The sequence below is a fragment of the Thrips palmi genome, unplaced genomic scaffold, assembly GCF_012932325.1.
Source record: "Thrips palmi isolate BJ-2018 unplaced genomic scaffold, TpBJ-2018v1 HiC_scaffold_17, whole genome shotgun sequence".
Lineage (NCBI taxonomy): Eukaryota > Metazoa > Arthropoda > Insecta > Thysanoptera > Thripidae > Thrips > Thrips palmi.
The window spans coordinates 11230341-11247462 of record NW_023144626.1 but is presented as its reverse complement, the minus strand read 5'-3'; the positions used below and the strand labels follow the sequence as shown (position 1 = coordinate 11247462).

Below are 17122 nucleotides of genomic sequence, written 5' to 3'. Positions count from 1 at the left end.
ATAGATTTAGACCACCAAGTCTGACAAAAGTGGTCTGAATTTTCAGATATTTTTTTTTACAGTGAACGGATTTGGAAAAAGTTGCCGGATAGCTTCAAAACCTTGCGCGCAGTGAATTTATGTCTTTTTGTAAGGTATTTTTGATATGCCTTTAGAGCCTTGTTAAAGTGGCCCAAAATTATTTTTCTTTAGAAAATGTTCTTAAAAGTGTGATCTTTCCAATGGAAAACCCCACATTCCTTCAAAAAAATCTGGAAAGAAATGAATTTTTTTTTCATTTAACCAAAATTTTAGTGTTAATGGCGAGCCTCCCCCCTTAACGCCATCCTTCACAGAAAGTCTACTGAGCACAGCTTCTTCAAAGAAAGGAGGCATCGCAAATTTTACGAAGAATTGCTTTGTCTTATGAAGCAAACCCCTCCGAAGCATTACTTCGCAATGGGAAGGAATTCTTAAATGCCTTATTTTTCTTTGAAGTTATAACTGCGAAAAGCTTCGTAGGTACTTTTTACGAGTGTTTTTTTCGGCGCCACATGGCAAAATCGTGACTCATAAATATTATCGTCGCAGCACGACGATGAATCCAATCGCGGTACCGCTGAGTCAGGCCTCACGATCGATTGTGGTTAGTTGACGCCATGTTGCACCTGCTGCTGGCCGTGTTCGTCTTAGGGGCTGGTAAATTAGTTTCCTCGCATCAAAATTGGAAAGGGCGCAAATCAGTTTAGGACTTTCGGGCCAAATTTGTGTGCTCATCTAAAGGCATTACATTCATACGCCCTTACTTCCATGAATTCATTGGATGCATTGATAAAACCGCATGAGATTGTTTTCATGCCACCCCTTAAGAATTTAGAAGGGATTGCAAATCCAACTATCACCTTGATATTGACCTTGTTTCAATCATAACACCTTTGTAAAGATAACAGTAATTTCAATACATTACTAGACAAGGTAGGTTCACGCCAGACCGCGTCTTGTCGTAACAGGCTTCGCGATGTCTCGCTGCCTGTTCCACCAATCCGCGCCTGGCGTACCTACCTTGGCCTGCGGCGCTCCGTCGTCGGTTACTTCTAACTTGTTTCTTTCTGGGGGGCCCGCCCCCCAGACCCCCCCTCATTATAGATAGAGTTGCTTCATCTACAGATAACACGATCTTGACCCTTGGAACTTTTTAACTTGTTGAGGCTGGAGGGCTCCGCCCCCCAGACCCCCTTTCTTCAAGACAGAAGTGATCTGCCTGCGGGAAACTCAATTTTTCGCCGTTTTTATGTGTTTTTTTGGCTATAAAAACTGAACTAGTTGAGCTAGGATGGTGAAATTTCGCGTGTGCCGAGCCAAGGACATACCCAAAAAGTGTGCAAAATCTCACCGAGATCGGCCGAGCCGTTCAGGAGGAGTAGTGCGGACACACACGCAGACAGGAAAAACTTTTCAACCCCACCTGAGTAACGGGCTTCGCTATCGCTCAGCCAATAACACAAGAGAGGTGGTAATCTGGAATAACTTTAAGAACCATGTATGAAAAAAACATAACTTCAGATGGAACTGAAAACTATGTCAGTGTCTACCTGTTAATGTATTGTTCGTGTTGAAGATGTACTTCTATCCATGTTGGCCACTGTGTAATAGGGGCCGTCGACATTTGCGACTTTTCGATTTTGACAACGGAATAGCACTCAAAAGTTGCGTTTTTTAATGCTGATTTCAGATCTGTCCTTGGTTTTGCGATCAGACTAAGCTTTGATGACCCTACCGGCCGTTTTATGCAAAAAAGCGGTGTTTTTCATGTTTCTACTGTGTTAAGGCTCCCGGACAGCCTCCACGTCGTCGGCCAAGGTAGGTGACCGTTGAGTTGTCTCCAGTAGCATAAAAGACAACACTCTGAGCCACGAGGGGTCGTGGGTCACCCCTCTAATGTGCCAAAGACCTGAAAAACTGAATTTTTTGGTCGAAAATCACTCAATTTTTACCATTTTTTCACCGTTTATCGACTATTACGAGAGCCCACGGGCCCGAGGTCATAACTTACGCAGACCAAAAGGTGTCACTGGGTATAAGAAAGGTCACCCAGCCCCTGCCCGGGCCCGGGGAGGCGCTGGGGCAGCGAGAGAGGCGGTGTCGAATATGTTCAAAATGACCAAAATCAGCTGATCGGCCGCCTGGGACATGCTGTGTAGGGGATGGGAGCGTGTCGCCGCGCCGGTCACGACGCTTCGCCCGCTGCCCGCCCAGCCGGCCTGCTAGCCAGCCGGCCTGCCAGCCCGTCGGCACTGCGTAAGACTGCAAGAGGGACAGAGCGACGGGAGCTGCAGGGCGGGCAGGCTGAAAGCGTTTCTGAAGAATCCATCGCTGCCTCTGTCGCACCCCGGAGGCAGAGCGACGGAGTGCTGCTGGCGCGTGTTGAGTTTGAGTTGCCTAGGCACAGTGAGGCAAGGCGTCAGAGTCGGCGGTGACCGCTGCAAGCGTCGTGCCAGCCTGGCATGGTCGACATGAGCCCCGATGGCCTGAGCCCCGGCCGAGCCCGACTTGAGCGCCGACACGAGCACTGACTGAGCTACGATGGCCAGAGCCCCGAACCGAGCCTGGTTTGAGCTCCGACCTGAGTCCCATCTGAGCCCCACGCCGAAAAAACTTCCATTTTGGAATTGTTCTTCGAAGATTTTGGTTCAAATTGAAAATTTTAACTTTTTAGGCGCGGGTCTCAAATGAGGATCAAATGAGGCCCAGGTCGGGGCTCAGAACAGGCTCAGGTCGGGGTTTTGGACATCGCAGCTCGAGTCGGGCTCGGCCGGGGCTCAGTTCGGGGCTCTGGCCATCGTAGCTCAGTCAGTGCTCGTGTCGGCGCTGAAGTCGGGCTCGGCCGGGGCTCAGGCCATCGGGGCTCATGTCGACCATGCCAGGCTGGCACGACGCTTGCAGCGGTCACCGCCGACTCTGACGCCTTGCCTCACTGTGCCTAGGCAACTCAAACTCAACACGCGCCAGCAGCACTCCGTCGCTCTGCCTCCGGGGTGCGACAGAGGCAGCGATGGATTCTTCGGAAACGCTTTCAGCCTGCCCGCCCTGCAGCTCCCGTCGCTCTGTCCCTCTTGCAGTCTTACGCAGTGCCGACGGGCTGGCAGGCCGGCTGGCTAGCAGGCCGGCTGGGCGGGCAGCGGGCGAAGCGTCGTGACCGGCGCGGCGACACGCTCCCATCCCCTACACAGCATGTCCCAGGCGGCCGATCAGCTGATTTTGGTCATTTTGAACATATTCGACACCGCCTCTCTCGCTGCCCCAGCGCCTCCCCGGGCCCGGGCAGGGGCTGGGTGACCTTTCTTATACCAGTGACACCTTTTGGTCTGCGTAAGTTATGACCTCGGGCCCGTGGGCTCTCGTAATAGTCGATAAACGGTGAAAAAATGGTAAAAATTGAGTGATTTTCGACCAAAAAATTCAGTTTTTCAGGTCTTTGGCACATTAGAGGGGTGACCCACGACCCCTCGTGGCTCAGAGTGTTGTCTTTTATGCTACTGGAGACAACTCAACGGTCACCTACCTTGGCCGACGACGTGGAGGCTGTCCGGGAGCCTTAACACAGTAGAAACATGAAAAACACCGCTTTTTTGCATAAAACGGCCGGTAGGGTCATCAAAGCTTAGTCTGATCGCAAAACCAAGGACAGATCTGAAATCAGCATTAAAAAACGCAACTTTTGAGTGCTATTCCGTTGTCAAAATCGAAAAGTCGCAAATGTCGACGGCCCCTACTGTGTAAGTACAGTCCTAAAAGGAGGATCCCAGGGGCAGGCAACCTGATAGAAAATAATACTAGAATTGAAAGTGTTCTCAAGTCATTTTAACTTCTGCTTAAAAATATTTGAGATAAAAGTCTCAAGAAAATTCGGGGCAATGGAGAAGGCACTTGCTGGCAGTCGGTGCAGCTTATTTTCCTACCTTTTTTTGCAGCCTCGGCGTCTGCCGCTGTGAGCAACCCTTTCCTTGACAGCAAGATCATCGGCGGAACAACAACTCATGTGGACGACGCCCGCTTTATGGTAACCCGAAACGAAATCAAAAGGGGTAATAGACTAAAAAGATGAAACCCTACGGGGCCGTCTATTAATTACGTTACGCACCATGGGGGAGGGGGTATCTGAATAGGGTAATGCTGCGGAATAAAGGGGATGGAGGGTCCGAGCCAGCGTATAAATACATTGAATTTGAGAGCAACATTACAGCAGTACTAACAGTAGATCAGGTGAAGAAAAGTGTTTCCCTGGGAAATTTTTCTCGACGTTACGGTGTCGGAGGGGGTAGGGGCTTCTGGTCTAGCGTCATGCAGCGTAAGGGAAGGTGGGGCTCATTGGGACGGATTTTTTCTTTGCGCTCTACGTCAGAGGGCTTTCGAGCTATAATGGTCGGGGCAGGCCTAAATTTGTGCGTTGACATCTAGCCTATCATATCCTGAAGCAATCAAACTTATTTCGACACGTTTTTAGGCAGGAGAGATATTTTCCGTAGAGTCTGCACTTGTCCCAATGTGGACAGTACCGGGGCACATTGGGACAGCAATGAAAAAAATGTGGATCTAAGTCGTGCATTTATTTTTTCGGACCGCCAAGTTGTAGAAAAAGTTGTGCTGAATACAATGAGCGCGGACTCGGATCTCTGGTTCCAAGCGTTCGGAAGATACGCTGCTTTCAATGGAATAGTACTATTTTTCGTGTTTTTTTCGACCTCTCTACTCGAGAAAACCCTGAAGTAATGACTTAAGAGACCGCATGCATAAGATAACTTTTATTTGTTTGGACGAGACAAGACAATATATGTACGATTCATGTATTTTTGCTATCCACATGGCCCAGTAGCCTCACCCTGTCCCAATGTGAAATGAGCCATTTTAAAACGTCAACTCGGTCTGTGGCCCTTGACCTCAAGGCCAAGCTCCGCGCGTTGACCCTTTTTGACGCCCATTGCACCAGGGAACACATTTCTAACCTCGGCACGATCATCCGACGTGCATTTCAGACGCTAGAAAGAAAACAAAATTTAAAAATCGTGCTACTTTTCATCGTTTTTCGTGCAATCGAAACCACATTTCTCAGTCAGAAAGCGCCCAGTTCTGTCCCAGAGTCGTGAAAACAGTAAACCAAATAACGCTCTATTATGGTCAATTTTCCGGCGAGCCTGACATAACCGGAAGTTGGAAATATTGAAGGTTTCCTAATGTACCCGGTGTCCCACTGTACCCCACCTTCCCTTACACTGTGGCAAAAAGGTACGGAAAATTCTGTTAATTTTTTGGCCAGGATTCTCCGTAGCCCTCTTATCAACATTCTCCGTAGGCTCTTACAGTATTCTCCGTAGGCTCTTACAGTATTCTCCGTAGGACCGCACAGTATTCTCCGTAGGACCTGGAAGACTGTATAGTCCTACGGAGTAGGGCTCTGACTTTTGCCCGGGTCTGCGGGTCTACCCGGAGCCTTGGGTCCACCGCCCTGGCAGTAGGCAACACGCAGTGCGCTCCAGTGGGCCGTGTTGCCTACTTCTAGGGCGGTGGATCCAAGGCTTCGGGTAAACCCGAAGACCCGGGTCCACGGGTTTACCCGCAAACCTGGGTACCCGGGTCTACCCGTAAACCCGGGTCTTACCCGGGCGACCCGGGTACCCGCGGTCCGCGTTTTTAAGAGCTCTACTACGGAGATCACTGTAAGGTCCTACGGAGAATTGCGGTCCTACGGAGAACATTGACAAGGGGGCTACGGAGAATTACGACAAGCTGGTTACAGAATTTTCCGTAGCTTTTCGCCACAGCGTAACAGTGGGGGGGGGGGGGGGTGCCCAAGAGTGCGTAACGTAACGAAAGGATAGCCTCTTGAACTGTGCTTTCAAAACAAGTTGTAACTTTTCATGTAGAACCTGCATATTCGTAGAAGCACCTTTCCGGCATTATGCATAGGGTACTCCAATGAGTTTTGAAACGAAAGTACGCTCTAAAAGCAGCCTCTGCGCATGCGCAGAAGCCCTCTTTGGGGCTTATCCTTTTGAAGTATATCAGATAAAATTGTTGGGCCTGTGAACGAAGAACTTTAGAAGTGCCCCCTGCCCCTCCCTCTTCGGTTTCTCATGTTACATCTTTCCCGGGGCCACCAAATATTTGTCAATGCCACGAATCTTTTGTAAGGAAGATTACGGAAATGTCGTCATCGTCGATTTTGATGAAATCTTGGAACAGTGCGGCAACATCAAATTCACTTTCTTCTTCGGCATGTTGCATTTGCGTTCTAGGTGCAAGTTATAACAGTTGGAACCACAGATGTGGCTACCTGCGGTGGTACTCTGATTTCGACAACACACGTTCTTACCGCCGGCCACTGCGTACCGTAAGTTAATCGCTGCAAGCTTAGGAGCAAAGGTGGTCGAAAACTGGTTACACGCGGTTACACGTCACACTGGTTATATGCCACTGACTACATACAAGCGTTGTTCAGCTGAAATCTTAGTGAGTGGGAGTGAGTGTCGGCTGGACGCGTATAATGCACTCTTAAAAACCTACGAAGCATTTGCTTCATAACTACAAAGAAAACGAAGGCATTGTAGAATTGCTTCGTATTGTGAAGGAATGCTTCGTATTACGAAGGATTTCGCTTCATAATACGAGAGCGATTCTCACGTTTCGGGGTAGTTTTGGCGTCTCTGATTTGCCGAAAGTGAGAAATATCCAATTAAGTTTTTCTGATTATTGGGGTCCTGGATGATACTAGAGTTATGGCAATGGTATTTATAGTCAAGACCTTGTACTACCTTCCTAAAAACATGAGCCATAAGGTATTCCCATACGTTTTAGTGGGTGTTTTGATCACGGAAATTACGTTATCACGGAAGTTACAAAGTGTGAAAATCGGCTTTAACGGCTGACTCGGGCTTGCTGTGGCTTAAAAGTCGTTCCAGGGTCAAATGATACTCTAAGCCCGACATTTAAGCGGAAAATTTTTTCACCTAGTGCTGCTGCAACATTGGGTAAAGGGTGCCACGGAAGTTACAGGTAATTGTTGATACACGCCATTTTATAATGCTCTAGCCCGCTTTGAGACCGTGTACAGCATCTTAGATTTCCGCGACCCATGCAATTATATCTCAGGGACTCCACTTTGATGGCTTGTGTCATGGAAAGTTTAAAGTTTGGCTTGGGGAGAAGTCCACAGCTGCCTTTTCGAAATTTGTGTAGTGAAATTGAATATACGGAGGACATTTTTCGTTGCAGCATAAGTACCTTTGAAAGAAGTCTGGCGTATTGGTCTTCGGTCGAAATTAGCTCGAGACATGCCAAGTTTCGAATCCCCATCGACAGTTGGCAGCATTTTCGAACCACACCACCACACTGGGGGCGGAAAGTTCGAGTATGTTCTCTTTGGACAATCACGGAAGTTACATTTAGGGTATTCCAAACGCTACGTAGACCAAACCAACGAACGTGAACTTTTCGAAATGTGTGCGTTTAGTGGGCAATGGCCCTCCCTAACATCAGAAACAAACCCCATGTCGATATCTGCGCTCGTTTGGGCACAGGAGTCAGAAGAAACGAAACTACCCCGAAACGTGAGAATCGCTCACGAAGCAGTTTTTCGTAGATTTTACAATGCCTTCAGTTTTTAGGGGTTCCGACGAAGGAGGACCCCTATTGCCCGGGACGGCTCAGATTCTTTCTTCCGCCGACGCAAATCTAAAAATGGTTCCCGCCAAATTACTCCTTATCCTAAAAAAATGAAAATTGCTGAAAATTTTGAAAATTTATCGTAAGAATTTAACGTAAACGACAAAAACATAAATTTGCAACAATGAAGCACCCTTATCCCTTCACATTTTCCAGAAACGTTTCAAAGACAAAATGTGCTACTCCCCAAAACTACACTGTTACAAATTTTGTCGTAAATTAGCGACAAGAAAGTCGCTAATTTTGATAGCGACGGAAATCGTTCTTAAAGTACTTCGTCGTAACTGAACGACTAAAATATCATTTCTCGACGACAATGTCGCAATCGCGATTACATATTTTGACATCTGAAATTCCCGAATAGTTGGTGAAAAGTTACAATTTTGCTCGCTTATTTACGATTTGTGTCATTCATTTACGATTCATAACACAATTTAACGACAATGGTCGTAAATGTACGACTGAAGTCATAACAGCACGACATATTCCATAGATAATTTACGATTGTTCGTAAACTTACGATTAAGTCGTAAATTTACGACTTAATTCGTTTCAAAACGAAACGTGTCGCTATCAAAATTAGCGACAAATATGTCGTACATTTACGACTCAAGTCGTATCTGTACGACTTGAGTCGTAACAAAATATGTCGTTTAAAAACGACATAATTGTTCTACAAAATGTCGTCAATTTACGATAATTTTTAACAGTGTAAGCATCCTGCCTCATCAAAGTGACAAAAAATCATGTCTGTTCTGACAAAATAGTTAAAACATGAAAAAAAAGTCACCATGGCAACGACACGATGTCATCGTACCAACTGTCAAAATTTAAAGTCGCCGATAAAAAGAAATCAAAACGCCGTGAAATTCGAAAATGCCAATGCTAACGCATTGCACGGTGTCCCGACATTGGAACATCTTTGAAGTCTGTCAGTAAAAAGTTCGAAGCAAAAAAGACGCAATAAATTAATTGTCGGGGGTTGGCAACAATTTTCTCGGCGTCTGCGCCCTTTCGAAAATCGCGAGGCTGAAAAAACGAGTAGTCGCGCATTGAAACTGCCCCTCCATTGTTGCTGAGGTTGAATTGTTTGGCTTGCTTTTAAAGGTTGCGGTTCTCTTGTGATGTTTTCCTCAATTCTGTAACCAGCACGACGTTGGTTTGACGAACTTTATAAACTCGGGAGAGGTGGTTTCGAAACGCGGATGACTTTAGTTTGACGAACATGAGCCCTGTAAATCGCGAGATCGCGAGATGGACTGAGATGGTCATTGTGTTAACTGAATCAGGTTTGGGGATGTAAAAATGCCGGTAGGATTCAAAGTTACGTAAATAACGGTAAAATTAACGTAATTAACGTTTAGACGACAGACTTCAAATTTATTTCCACAACCGGAACACCGTGCAATGCGTTAGCATTGGAATTTTTTGTATTACAAAGCGGTTCTTCGCAGAGTTTTTTCTGTGTGAGTGCGGAAGACGTAGCAGACCGTTTGTAGTCATAGTTTGAAAGTATATTGTAGGTTAGATCAAAATTCGCGTCCACCAGCGTGCGTTGACACTCGCTAATAGTGAAAAATTCCTGACACAAATTTGAGGTCGTGGTATTTGGCTTGTCGTCGGCAAACGGTTTGAAACAACTCTAAACTGAAAAGAAGAACAAAAAAACACGAAACACTGCGAGAAAAACTACGGAGAATCCTGTTAATTTTTTCACAGCGTCGCTATGTACCCAAAACTACAGTGATCTCCGTCTTTTAAAAGACGGAGCTCACTGTTGTTTTTGGTGTTCATCTCTCTGTTGTCCGAGCGGCCAATGCCACATCGGGACGGCATGGTCAAAGCCTCATAGGTCACCGTTGGGTCCCCGAGGACGTTAACGGGCACCTCACAGGGTCCCCGATGACGATGCGAGCATTTTAGACCTAGGTTCCGACCATTCGTTGAAAAGGTCTCGTCAAGATCTACTCGAATCAAGAATAAAAAAAAATTCTTGGTCAACCCCCTTTTTTCAAGATCCTGATTGGTCAACTGGATCTTGAAAAAAGGGGGTTGACCAAGTAATTTTTTTATTCTCGATTCGAGTAGATCTTGATGAGACCTTTTCAACGAATGGTCGGAACCTAGGTCTAAAATGCTCGCATCGTCATCGGGGACCCTGTGAGGTGCCCGTCGACGTCCTCGGGGACCCAACAGTGACCTATGAGGCGTTGACCATGCCGTCCCGATGTGGCATTGGCCGCTCGGACAACAGAGAGATGAACACCAAAAACAACAGTGATCTCCGTCTTTTAAAAGACGGAGATCGCTGTAGTTTTGGGTACAGAGCGACGCTGTGAAAAAATTAACAGAATCCTCTGTAGTTTTTTCTCGCAGTGAACTTGGGCGTTCCGATCGCTTCTTTATAGCCTCGGCCGATCCTTTAAAGATAAATATTGTGATTTTCACCTAGTCATTCACTCTCTACATTAACTTTTACCGCTTTTGGCAACGCAAAACAAGCCTCATGTTGGAGCTGCTCGTACTCATAATCATCGCAGTCCTAACAATATTCACCTTGCGTTGCAGAAGCCCCAAAGACGTAGGGAAGCTCCGCATATTCGTGGGCACCTCAGATTACCTCGGCCAGGGGAAGAACGGCAGAATGGTGAAAGCGAAAGCCTTGCGCCCGCACCCCAAGTTCACCATCATTCGGAACAAGGACGATGAGTACGGATACTTCGACGTGGCTGTCATTCGCCTGCAGGAGGCCGTCTTGCCCTCCGCGAAGACGTCCACCATCGCCATCACGCCGGCACGCGCAGAGCCCAAGGACGGGGCGAACATAGAAGTTGCCGGGTGGGGCATCTACAGGGTGTGTAAACAATTGTTGCAACTTCGGACGGGGCAGCCTATTTTACGTCATTTTAGCCTCACTACATTTCGACGTGTCCTAATAGAATAATCCTACACTACAAACCTAACTGTCTACTTAGTACACACTTACAAATGCATGCTTGGCCAAGTACGCACTTACAAATGCATGCTTGCAAGTACACACAAACGCATGCTTGACGCCGTATAACTCCATGGGTCAAGCATGCGTTTGTAAGTGTGTACTTGCAAGCATGCATTTGTACGTGTGTACTTGGCCAAGCATGCGTTTGTGTGTACTTGCAAGCATGCGTTTGTAAGTGTGTACTTAGTAGACAGTTAGGTTTGTAGTGAAGGGTCGTACACAAATGTATCACCGAAAAAAGGGCGCTACTTCCCCAGGAAAACAAGGGCCAATCTCGCTGATGTCTCACCTTTTTTTTTCGGTGATACATTTGTGTATGACCTTTTTTTTTCGGAGATACATTTTGCATCGTCAAAAATTAGTGGGATGTCGAACCCTTTGAACTATCACTGCAAATCAGAAATGTCCGCGTAATTATATGAGGATAAAACTTTGTAACAAGCCCTTCGGCGAGTAATTTTATGACGCATGTTTGCGTCATGGACTTTGAGAAAACACCGCTTATCACGTGATGTGCTGTTAGGATAGTTCTGTATTGACGCGAAAAGTTAGGATTGTCTTGGATCTGTTCTGACAGTTAGGATTGTCTAGGATCTACTCAATCTACTCTGGCAGTTAAGATTATTCTATTAGGACGCGTCGATTTAACGGGTCATTGTAAAAAGAATAATAACTGTAGGGATAGTACTTCGTCTGTCCGGTTAGTAGATTCGTCAAGCCCACAAATTCTCACAAACTGCCCCGAGGATAACCTACAAAACTTTTGTTTTAGTTTTATTACGATCACCTAATTTTTACCTGTTTCCATTCGATAGCGCCAAGAAATCTCCAGGAAGTTGCGGCGCGCCACTTTCAAAGTTATCAGTCGAGCCCAGTGCAAAATGGATTTCGGCAATGCTTTCAACGCTCAAGAGTTCTGCATCACTTCTGGTCCCAAGTCTGCGTTCTGCAGTGTAAGTACACCGTAAAACGGCGTCACTTCGGACAGCAAGGGTACCTTGATTCACTTCCGCTTTTTGGAGCTGCGTCCCTAGCGGGGTACATTCGGGGGCGAGGGGTCGGCAACTCATATATTACTTCGTACGCGGTGGCTATGTTACCCGTATATATTACCTATATATTACCATATATTACTTGCTTATTACCACAGTTTTGTATATACCCCTATACGTATTACTTTGAATTACTTTATATTACACATATATTACCTATATTACTGGTAATATACGTATACTCCCTCGTACACGGCCAAGGGAAGTTGCCGACCCCTCGGGGGTCATGTGAAAACTGTAGAGGCACTTTTTCATACTTGTTTGGAAATGTGATTGTACCGCAAAACGGGGCAATATGAGACAAATTCCAAGGTTGTTTCTTTTCTTCGTTTTTTTTTTGTTGTGAATTTCACCCTAGCGAGTACTTGCCAAGCATGCTCCAGCGTGAGGGAACATGCCAAGGTTGATTTTCGGTGGAGTGTACATGCCAGGTTGGCTCCAGGTGAAGTGTACGTGAAGCATGCAACGTACACACTTGAGTTTGTAGAGTTATCGCAGGTTGCGAAAAGTTCTTAACAGCTTTGCTATATTCTGCTTACAGGGTGACTCTGGCGGCCCCGCCTTCATCGGCAACGTACAATACGGAGTCGTTTCCTGGGGATCGTGCGGGAAAGAAAAGCCAAGTGCGAGTGTCCTGGCTGACTTGGCTGATCCCCAAATCAACTCATTCGTGAGAAATATGATGCGCACGCTGTAGACTTTGCGTTTCGCCGAAGTAGCCGGTGAAAGTTCACGTGATTCAGAGAAGAAATCAATCCTTTATGAATGTGTTCAATTGAAATAAACCTTATTGTAGATTGCTATTTGATGGTTCTTTCATAGCGTAATTAAGAGAGAGATATCAGTGATTTTAATTCTTTGATGGATTTCTGATGACTGAGGTTAACAGAGAGGGGTGGACAGGTTTACAGGTTTTGCCACCAGATGGCGCTAGTGTAGTAGTTCAAACATACAACGTCTCCCCCTTTAGTCTTTACAATAAAATAAAATTAAAAAAAAAACATTCATGATAAAATATTGCATTAAATTTTAACTAGGGGTACGCGCCGTTCAGTCTGGGCGCGTAGTGTGGCTGAGCGATGCGAATTGACATTTTTTGTGCACTTTGGACTTTGCTTGATTAGACGAAATGTCCATCTTATGGGCTAATATTCAGTGAACTTTAGACCAGGGGTACAAATGGAAGTGATTTTCGTCATCAGAACACCAAAAACTGCTGGAATCAATGTCAAACTCGATTTAAAAATTTTGGTCCAAAATTGGTCAAAATTCGGTGAAATATGAGTCTGGGAAAAGTTTGAAGGTCATTTTTGAGTTCAGCACACCAAAAACTGCAGGAAACAATGTAAAACTCAAAATGGAAATTTTGGTCCAAAATGATCTAATTTGCGATGAGAATATAAGTCTGGAGTCGAAATGAAAGTGATTTTCGTTATCAGCACACCAAAAACTGCTGGAATCAATGTCAAACTCGATTTAAAAATTTTGGTCCAAAATTGGTCAAAATTCGGGTAAGTGTGAGTCTGGGAAAATTTTGGAAGTCATTTTCGAGTTCAGCACACAAAAAACTGCAGGAAACAATATAAAACTTGACTTGAAATTTTTGGTCCAAAATGACCTAATATGGGATGAAAATATAGGTCTGGTGTTAAAATGGGAGTTATTTTCGTTATCAGCACTCAAAAAACTGCAAGAATCACTGTACAATTCATTTCAAAAAATTTAACCAAAAATCGGTTAAATTTTGGGTTAGGGGACAATTAAAATGTCAAAATTGAGGTCAGGGCACTGAAAACTACAGGGAAATACATAAATCTCAACTTGGAAAGTTTTGCCCCAAATTGCGTAGCTCTAGATGAAAATGTAGGATTGGCATTGAAATAAATGTAGTTTTTGTGACCAGTACACTGCAAACTACATACAATACTTAAAACTCAATTTCTGTATATTGTTCCTATTTGTCTTCATGAAGCACCCTCTGTCGTCACCAATTCCCTGATGCCACACCAAAGCGAATCCCTCAGTCGAGTAAAATTCAATTGCCAACATTGAATCGCTTAATTGGCTACTCGTATGCTTGGGTCACTATTCGATACCTCTTTTTCCATAACTAATGAACTCACAATTTTATAAGTTATATTTATGAAACATTTTGTTATTCTTTCATTGTGAACCAGTGAATAAAACAATATTGGTTGGAACATGTTATCACAGTAAATATTAAGAGAGTCAGTTTAGGGTAGGCTGATCTAAACCAGTTAACGGGGACAAATTATTGTCAAATCCAGTGTTTCGTCACATAGAGTCCAATGCCAAGGCTACCCAAGGCTTAATGAACCGACATAATTTATCTTACTCATGTAAACATTACTGAGTAGTACCAGTTACATTAACTTCGGTGAAGTTAAAGGAATCGTCTCACTAAATCCAATCACCAATTCACTCACCGCTCAAAACCTGAGTCGTCTCTTTGAAACCAATGTCAATTCAAACTCCATTAGGATTAAATATACACAACCATATATTGATTCTATTAATAAACTCATGTTAGTACTTTTGGACTCTTGTCAGCTTGCAGCATTGCAATAGAATGAATTTCTCGAGTCCAAACTAAGTATGCCTGCCAATTTCAACACAAGTTATTTATGCATTTCCCTGATTTCCTCTAGTTTGAAAATTTTAAAAAGAGGATGACACTAGAATGAAATAAGAAGATGCACACAATACAAAAGGTCAAAATAAAAACATCCTTTTTACAAAGCTTTGTCAAAGTGCACTGACCTGAAGATGATTCCCCTCTGACAGGGGAGGGGGGAGAGGGGAACGAAACACGTAAATCATTTTCGAATCCATTTTCCATATTTCGCTGTGTTGGTGTTCCAAAATGGTTTTAATCATTCTAGAATGTTGAAAAACTAAGGCCGATCTCATTTCCAAACCCATCTACTCTTTATTTCGTTTTATTTGCTTATTTGCTTAAGTCCCGTATTTGAGAGCCGCGGACCCGCAGGTATGAGAAATTGGTAAGCGCTGCCGCGCTGCCAACCTAACCACGCTAATGACCTGATTCAAAAATATGTTCTGAATATTTCAAACGATACTAAACAACGATTTGAAACAAACTCGTGTTGGGGGGTACTAAGGCGACGTTAAATACGAAATCTTGAAACTATAGCCACTGTAGTTGCTGAGAATCGTTGGTGAGTACAAACAGACTCACAGACAGACAGACAGACGCACGACCAGTCACTTTTCAGCGCGCCCAAACACGGCAAGGGCTTCGCTAACGCTCAGCCAAAAAGAAGTTAAGGAGTTTGTGGCACTACTTACTTTACTAATACACATTACTAACATCTCCCCGTTTTGGTTGAATGAATTCGGAAATAAGCTATTTGGTGGTCCTCGCTAAAAACATACATTTAGAGAACACCAAGGGTCTTTGTACCGGCAAAATCGGATTCCTTGTCCAAAATTACGCCTTGAAAACTTTGAATCACTCATCTATCACATTTATTACCCGATCTGGGACAGGTCTTCAAATTTACCCCAATTCTACCTCACGTGATTGCAAGACTTTTGAAGGCTGCCATTTCCAAACAACTGGAGCTACAGCGGGGAAATTTCACACAAACTTTGACATTACTTACAACAGTATTTTGACTTAATATGAGGTGGAGATGGTCACGCGAAAGGTGGCTTATCTGATCTAAAACTACCCAGAAAAGACGGTTTTCCAATTTTTACAGCGCCACTGCCTTGCACACGGCGTACACAATATTTTAAAATTGGAACATGATAGTTTGGTCCTTTATCTATAAAATCCACTCATCGGATTGGCGAAAATTGATGCTGAACACTAAAACCCCAAGAAAAGTAAAAACTACCACAAAAACTGGAAAACAGTCAAACATCTTTTTAAGGCTGTCCTATCAACAAACGGGCGCCGGATTCGTGTTCCCCGCGTGATTTCAATTGAGATATTCCCAACTTTGTGCTCAAAGACTTTTTGTGTGTCAATTCTTGAATACCCAGTGGAATGCCTGTTGCTTATGGAATACTGTGAAAATCATACAAGTTTATGAACACCAAGTCACCTTTATTATGAGTCTGCCACTACAGAGAGCAATGTTTTGGTTTGCTTTCAACGTTGGATACCATCAGAAGCAGTCACCCTGTCCACGAATTGATTCAGAGGGGCTGCTCAGAGTACCTTATAAGGTTAGTACATTTTAAACAAAAGACTGGGTATGAAGTGATGGTGGCTTTGAACTATAGTTTTTATTTAAATAAAATAAAATTTAAAACCAGTCCATGTGAGAGCAGAGTTGGGCGGAAATGATTTGAATTCACCAACATGCTGGTGATAAGTTCCACCGCTCAGTTTTTATGTGAGACATGAAGACTGCTGTTCTCGTGAACGGTGCCGCATAATTTGATCACAATTGTCTCGTCAAATTGAGCATTGCCTTTGTCACGTTGAAAGAAACGTGACTGCTTTCCAGCTGGCTAGTGTCACGCTCAAATTAATATGACAATTGAACCAAGCCTGTCACGTTCCTTTGAGTGTGACCTGTCACGTTTAAAGGAACGTGACGTCACATTCGTTGAATAACATACACTGTTAAAAAAAAAATCTTAAAATTCAGACCAATTTTGTAAGACCTAGTGGTCTGATTTCTGAATTAAGACCGGAAGTATGCGAAAGATGAATCCTCGGATGAAATTTAAGACTTTCGCCGTCTTAAAAGCAAATTCAGACCATCCAGACAAAAAGTCTGACAGGAGTGACCGGAAATTCAGACTAAGTATAAGACCATGTAGTCTGAATCGTCTTTTCAGACTATTCTACTGAAAAGGAAGGGCGATTGATCTTAAATTTCAAACTGGTTGTTTATTTTGAGACCATGGCTCTGAAACGGGAGACGTATTGTTCTTAAATGTCAGACTGGTTGCCTCACTTGACCAAATTTAACTGCAATATTTGAGCGCTCGATATAAAATCTTAAATATTCACGAACAGCTCGAGTTGTCCGCAGTTTAACTCCCGCAACACGCCCTAGGTTTGTTTATTTGTGGCCTCCCTGCGTCCAGCGAGCGCGCTTGGAGTCATCGGCATCCTGCAGCCGTGCCCTCAGAGCGGTCCCGTGGTGTAATGGATAGCCCGCAAGGCCGACGAGCGAAGATTCGATGGTTCGAATCCCCAAGATATTCGGAGTTTCCGAGTAAAGAGCACGGCCGATAAGTAACGCTCAAGTTCTATCAATGACTTCTCTCGCAATGGAGTGAAGGTTCAACGTTACAATTTTGTGTTTTTGGCTGAATTTTCTTCAGAGCGGCCGTGTCTAATAATTCAGACCACCTAAATCTTAATTTT

The 17122-nt window shown here is 44.4% G+C and overlaps 1 protein-coding gene across 1 annotated transcript; it reads left to right on the top strand.

Moving 5' to 3' along the window:
* Positions 1 to 608: 608 nt before the first annotated feature.
* On the top strand, positions 609 to 12551 carry LOC117643488 (trypsin iota-like). The gene is made up of 6 exons (XM_034382411.1): positions 609 to 678; positions 3951 to 4039; positions 6273 to 6367; positions 10267 to 10552; positions 11512 to 11649; positions 12290 to 12551. The coding sequence occupies exons 1-6, from the start codon at positions 639 to 641 to the stop codon at positions 12443 to 12445; spliced, it is 804 nt and encodes a 267-aa protein (XP_034238302.1). The 5' UTR covers positions 609 to 638; the 3' UTR covers positions 12446 to 12551.
* The last annotated feature ends 4571 nt before the right edge of the window (positions 12552 to 17122 follow it).

Coding starts and splice junctions, on each gene's coding strand:
- LOC117643488 (XM_034382411.1), top strand. CDS start 639: ATGTTGCACCTGCTGCTGGCCGTGTTCGTCTTAGGGGCTG. Junction 10,553..11,511: donor CCGGGTGGGGCATCTACAGG/GTGTGTAAACAA, acceptor TCCATTCGATAG/CGCCAAGAAATCTCCAGGAA. Junction 11,650..12,289: donor CCAAGTCTGCGTTCTGCAGT/GTAAGTACACCG, acceptor TTCTGCTTACAG/GGTGACTCTGGCGGCCCCGC.